General features: G+C 34.6%; 1 protein-coding gene across 1 annotated transcript; it reads right to left on the bottom strand.

Annotated features, from left to right (window-relative positions):
* Window positions 1-3,099: 3,099 nt before the first annotated feature.
* Window positions 3,100-3,497, bottom strand: CGCS363_v015059 (uncharacterized protein; the record flags this gene model as incomplete). The annotated part of the gene is made up of 2 exons (XM_036646908.1): window positions 3,100-3,330; window positions 3,483-3,497. The coding sequence occupies 2 exons, from the start codon at window positions 3,495-3,497 to the stop codon at window positions 3,100-3,102; spliced, it is 246 nt and encodes an 81-aa protein (XP_036487876.1).
* Window positions 3,498-7,044: the final 3,547 nt, after the last annotated feature.

The raw sequence follows: 7,044 nt of genomic DNA, 5'->3' as shown, positions 1-7,044 counted from the left end.
AGTAAGCTAGGAATAATAGATAGATTATCTAAAGTAGGATAGACTAAGACTATTAGAGGTAATAAAGTAGCTAAGCAGCTAATAGTTAGGCTAATAGTTAAGCTAATAGTTAAGCTGAATAGTAGGAAATTATAGCAAAATATAATAGCAAAGCATAGGCTAAGCGCTAGGAATATAGTAGGTAAGCTTTAGAGAAGCCTAAAGAGCAGCCTAAAGAGCTATAATTAGAGCAATAGTTAGAGTAATAGTTAGAGGTAATAATTAGAGCATTATAAAGTGTTAATTAGTAAAAATAGCTAAGCTATAGCTTAAGGCTAGTTAAGCTAAGTAGAGATAGTTAGAGCAGCAAAAGGTGCAGTTAGAGCAAAAGTTAGAAATAACAGTTAGATAGTTAAGGCTATAGCTTAAGCAGCTATTAGAGGTAAAGGAGCTAATAGAGGAGGTATAAGGCGTAAGCTAATACTTAGCTAGTTAATAGTTAAAAATAGAGCTAAGTGTAGTATAAGCTAAGATAGTAAGCTAAGCTAGCAAAATTACCTAATAAGAGGATATAATATATAGTTAAAGATATTATTAAGTAATTAGAAAATGCTATATTATTTAATAGATAGTTTAGTTAAAAAATATAAGCTTTAGAATAGCTAGCAAATAGTTTAAGTATACGCTAGCTAGTTAGAAGATTAAGCTGCCTACTACTAGCTATAAAAGCTATAAGCACTAATTAGAGATATTAGAAGGAGCTAGCTACTAAATATGCTAGAGAACTAAAAAGCTTAATAAGTATTATTAAGTATATATAATAAAAGAGAAAGAGAGAGCTTATACTAAGTAGCTAGAAGTTATTATTAATTTAATATAATAATAAGTTATTATTAATAACTGCAGTATAATAAGTAGGGAGTAAATACTAATAGGTATCCTAAAGAGGGTAATATAATAAGTATAAGTTATAAGTATAGTCTGCTAATATATAGGCTATAGAGTAGAGGTTCTCTTAGGTATAAAGGCTATTAAAGTAGGAGTATAGCTTAAGAGAGAGATAGCAGTTAAGTAGTTAGAGCTATAAAGTAAGTTAAAAAAGGAAGGCCCCTTAATATAATAATATAATAAGAGGTAGCTATCTAATAAGTAGAGAGAAGGTTAGTTATCTAAGCTAGCTAAGTTATAATATAAATATATAATAATAAGCAGTAGTAGTAATATTAAGAGACTAATTAGTAGAAAGAGTATATAGGTAGTTATTAAGTACTTTAAGCTAGAAGCTTAAAGTTATAAATAGTTAGCTAAGGTATAAATAAGGTATAAATATAAGAGATAGTTATAAAAGTACTTATTATTAAGTAGGTTAAGGAGTAAAAGTAAGTGAGGTACTTCTATAAACTTATCAGCTACTTAGAAGACTTTATAGTTATATTATAATAGTAGATATATAAAGCAAACGTAATATAATATAGTAGATAGAGAGAGTAGTAAAGTAAGGATTAATATATAAATAAAGATTATAATTAATCTATTACTAATACTTTTATATATTAATACCTAATAGTTAATTTTTTTCACTAATAGTTTTAATTAAGTAGTATAATAACTATAATTAATAGTGTAGTAACCCTCACTATAATAATAGTAATACTATAAGGATAAAGCAATTAAGCTAGTAATATAATAATACACTAATATAACTAATAATAATTAACCCCTATTAATATAGTATAATAGTATTATAATAAAGTTATTAGTATTAATATAGGTAGTAGTAGTAGTAGTAGTAATAGTAGTAGTAATACCCTCACTTAGGTGTTGCAATAGCTTTAATTATAGGTTAGCAATAGCTTTAATTAATTAGGTATAAGTTAATAGGTTAATAGGTTGATAGGTAGGTTAACAGCAAGTAATAGGGGCAGTAGTAGTAGCAGGTTGTAGCCTACCCTCCTCTAAGTTATAGCTTATATAATATAGGTATAGCTTACTAACTATCACTTAGTTTATATAGTAATAACATAATATAGCCTATATCTAACCGTCAGAAGTAGGTCGACCGTTATTCATACTCCCTAACTAGAATAACTAAGTAGGGTTATATTTAAGTCTCTCAACCTTAATATAGCGACGTGTGTCTTTGCTGTAGTAGCGACTACTATTTATGTGGTGCCTCTTTGGATAATAAAGCATGGCGCGCGGCTGAGAGAGAAACTTCTTTAGATAGATTAGGTGATCTAATATGAGCTGATGTATGAGAGCTGATCGTGGTTAGAGAGAGCCATTGAAAGTGAAAGTCTCTTTAATTTCATAACACACACTATGCGGACTGAATGATAACCAACTATACAAGCCAAATCTTAGCGTTCTGCCCAGCCATTATCGTCCTCCCTATATCTCTTGTGAGCGGAGAACGTTTTTAGATGGCAGTTAGTTCATTTGCATTCCAGCAAAGACCGTTGCGCCCGGTGCCCTGCGAGTACTCGATCAGCGCATTGGGTGCAAATACGAGACCCTGCCCTGTACGTAAAGCCACGATCCTCTGGAACAAGCCCATCATAACACCTGTCTGTCCGGGCGTGGCTGTTCTGCCTCGTCCGCCAGGGTGTCGTCTTTGTTCGCGAGATGACGGCGTAGGGTCCTGTAGCTAATCGGGCGACGTAAGCTAATCGACGATCGTCATAGTGCATAAACCTAAAGGTTTCAGCGATATTTTGGGTTCTTGCTTTAATATAAGTATCTGAACTCTGAGGTGTTGTTGAAGGCTAGCCGCCTGCAACCGCGAATTTATGAGCACTTAGCTTTCTCCTGACTACCTGAGATACTTATGTGCCTTGTTGAGCGCCACGACGCGACTAATATCTGACTTCTTCTCTAAGAAGAGAGAAAGAAAATTATTAAAGAGGAGGCATGCCATTTCTAGTATGATGCAGGGACAGGAGAGGTCAATAATAGTCAGCTGCCTAGCCTTAATGATAAGTTAGCTATTATAAAGATAACACTTAGACGATACCACTATGCCTTTGACGCCCAGAGGACCTCCTCGTCAGATAGGGCCTTCCCCTTGACTATGAAACTCTTAAGTGTCTTGAGACGCTATTGCAAAGAACCTTACTGCCCCTATAAGAACTTTTCCCGCGCGAGGGCTGTTTTGAACTTGGCGTAGTCGAATTGAGAGCCGTTTTCCTGCTGCTCTAGTCTGATTTCTCGAAGTCTGCGGTGCACGACCTGATGATAGAGCCTCTTAGTACCTTCTTGAAATGCCATAAGGCCCAGCATTCTGCTGTTGAGGTCGGAACCGCCGCTAATCTTAATGGATTTGATGTCGACTTGGGGAACGCCGTTATAGACCTGCTAAAACCAAGCAACCTTTGTCAGGCGCCGACCACTAGATGCAAATATACCTTGAGACCCCATCAATAACTTTACGGTGCGGAAGCTCGTCAGCGCGCAGAGAACGCGAACCGTTGTCTAAGCATGGGAGGCAAGGAAAGCCGCCTCACACGGAAGACCGCCATCATCAGACGCAAAAGTATCGCAGTGGAACACGATACCGGCGAGTAGATGAGACAATGGTCTAACAAATAAGAATCTCACTAGACCGTTCTATACAGAACGGAAGTTCTGGGAGACCGCTTTGCTTGCGATTCGAAAGTTGTGAGGAGCTAGTAGGTTCACAGCTGAACCGTCTGGGGATGTGCTGCGGTGGTTGCGGAGTCGTTGCCGTGGGTAGAGTCACTACCGTAGGTAGAGTCGCTACCGTCGCTGCCGTAGGTAGAGTCGCTGCCGTCGCTGCCGTAAGTAGAGTCGCTGCCATGTCACTGTGTATGCGACCTTGGTGGTCTGGCGAAGAAAAAGCCAGAACGCCCCAATGACGTAGTGTTCTGGCGCTAAAATGCCAGAACGGTCCCATGACGTAGTGATCTGGCAGTGTAGATACCTTGGTGGCTCGATGCCGACTTTTGGGCGTCGCGAAGCGCATGCATCATGACAGCCTCGTGGCCCCTTGACCTTTGTGTAGGAGCACGCCATTGAACTTCGCAAGTTACCCCAAACGGCATTTGCGTCCATGTCCCTACTCGCAAACCATTGAGGCTATACTCACTGAGCCGAACCAAATCAACCGAACCAAGCCGTCTAGATCTTGCGTACGTTGATCACAATAGCGAACGAGAACACCAAGGCCAGAGGAGCATCCTAATTACCATTAATCAACACTGCCATAGAGCTCGAAGATGACGCATGTGCTACAAAAGCATACAGCTTTTGCAGCCTTGGGCGATGATAAAACAACTATAAACCTTACCGATATCATACAGCTACCAGGGCCAGGTGCCAAAACAAGAATCGCCGACCATCTCAATGACGAAGCGCTCGCTGTCCGACCGAAGAGGGTTCGAGCGTCCGGTCTCAAGCGGAACCGAATCCCCACCCCGCCATCTGCCTCAAGCCACATAAATGTCGCCCGTCCTTACTTGCATCGCCAGCCTCCATGGGTGTCTGAACATGTGTTAGTAAAGGCTTACGAGACCCAGTAGCAGGCGATTTCATCTTTCTTCTCTGTTAACAGCAAGCAGCCCAATGCTTTTTCGCTTGAGTTCCAGCAAAAGGTCTTACACAGCAGCGTACTTTCTCATAGTCTCTCCGAAATGAGACGCATCTGAAGAGACAGGTGCTGTTTGATAAGGCTGGGATAATGCTATCAAACTTTAGAATGCATGTCCACACTTCGGCTGAATGTATATTTCTCCATTATGATACAAGCAGGTTCATTGTAGACTGTTGGCTACATTGTAGATGTAATATCGACCACTTGTCTTGGAGATAAGGGTACCAGTAGTTGCTATTCGATTTGACATCTAAATGATTTGGAGAGGTGAGCACTAACCTTAATTGTGAATGTGCCTCCGTCTCTAAGTTTATCCAGAAACCTTGTCGTCGATAAGCTCTGCAAATCATCGAGGCCCATCTGTTTGTAGCCAGACTAGCATGGTGCGGTGGCAGCAGTCGCTCCAATCGTTCTCGCAGCTTCCAAGACAACGAGGATTTTCACTCCTCTCGTCCGAAGATGACCAGCTTCAGCAGCAACAGCCAGTCGCATTCTCAGCACGCTAGCTGTGAATCAGCTTCAGCTGACTTCTTTAGATATCTAAGAACCCCACCCCAGTAACAAAACCACCCCACAACAGATACGCAACTCAACATATCAACTTACATACTACACAATATAGATCATCCTAGTTAACCCTACTTTTTTAAGCTACTACTACTAAAAATAAATCTTTTTAAAATACTGATATATTTTTTATACCTTCTTACACCCCTAAAGACCTTACTTCTACTATTACAGTAGTATAAACTAATTAGCTTATACTATAAACTATAAAGTAATAAGGAGTATTATATATAACTTTATATTAACACCTTAATAGTATAATATTAAGGAGTAAAATAAAAAAAAAACTAATAATACCTTAATTTACTATAAAAGTTATCTCTAATAATATAACTATTAATATAAAGCTCTCTTAGCTTTATACTAACCTACTACTAAGTTTAGAAGTTTATTAAATATATCCTCTATACTAAAGGTAATACCTAACTTATTAGTAAAAACTAAATAAAAAGCTTCTTATACTATAACTTAGCTATAAAAACTCTAAAGTTAAAAAAGATTAATACTTAATATATTAAAAATATTATAATTAATAATATAAAGCAAGCAGTTCTTTAATATACTTACCCTCTTAGAGGTTTATAAAATCCTAATATACCTTTAATAGAATATAGATAAAATAGGAATTATAGAAGGGGTATAAAAAGATAATTTAGTACTAAGATACTTTAGTAAGCCTTTAATTTTTATCTAAAGTTTTAAAGAATATATATAAACCTTTATTATTAAGTATATCTCTATAGATAAGTAATATCTCCTACCTCTTATTATATTTAAAAGTAAAAATATATAGTAGTAATAATTTCTTAATAATTTATTAAATTTTAAGAACTAATAATTTATAATATTAAAAAATAGCTAGATATCTAATAATATTAATATTAAATAGCTAGAGAAAGTATTTATCCTAAAGATTATAGCTAAAGCAAAAAAGTATTATTCTAAATATCTACTTATTATAAATAGCTATAGAAGCTATATCTCTAATAAGTTTATATAGAAATATTATATTAATAATATTTACCTAGCCTACTTACCTATATACTTATTATATTTTACCTAACCGCTAGATATAGTAGTCTTCTTACTTCTAAAGAGGTCCTATAAAACCTATCTTAATAAATATAACTATATCCTTAACTCTATACTTATTAGGAAATAAAACTTTCTATACTATTACTTAAAAACTTAAAAAGATACCTTCTAGTTTTATAATATTTAATTAAAATAAAAAACTATAAGTATATAGTTTATTAATATTACTAAGCTATTAATAAGCTAATTTATATATATACTAACTACAATAAATATTTTATATACCTTACTATAGTATAAAAAGTAAACTAATAGTATACTAACCTCTAGGAATATTACTATTAAAACACTAAAAACTAATAGTAATTTATAGTAATATAAATAGTTATTTAGTAATAGATTAAGGTTAGGTATATAAAATATTAACCCTACTATATAGATACTCTTCTTAGAGAAGATTAATAAGTATTTAGACCTTAATAATATAGCTACTATTAATAATTAATAAGTAATCTAAGCTTTTAAAGCTTAAATTAATAAATATAAACTAAAAAAATATACTAAAATTAAACTAAAACTAAATAAACATTTTATAATTATTAAATAGATATAAACTAAAAAATAAGAAGTATAGAACTATCTAATTAAGTTAGAAGTAGTATTAATTAATAGTAAATCTTCTAATAATAAAGAGAGTATAAAATCATATATTATCGTTATAGATTAATAGAGATATTCAGCAATATATTAAAATATAATCATTAGAGTTAGGGTTCTAAAGTATACAAAATCAGGTATCCATTATGGGGTGGTTTCATTACTAGGGTGGGGTTCTTACTGACTCAGCGAGCAGA

This window comes from Colletotrichum siamense, assembly GCF_013390195.1.
Source record: "Colletotrichum siamense strain Cg363 chromosome Unknown KSG_Cg363_contig13, whole genome shotgun sequence".
Classification (NCBI taxonomy): domain Eukaryota; kingdom Fungi; phylum Ascomycota; class Sordariomycetes; order Glomerellales; family Glomerellaceae; genus Colletotrichum; species Colletotrichum siamense.
This window is presented reverse-complemented; position numbering and strand designations above follow the sequence as displayed.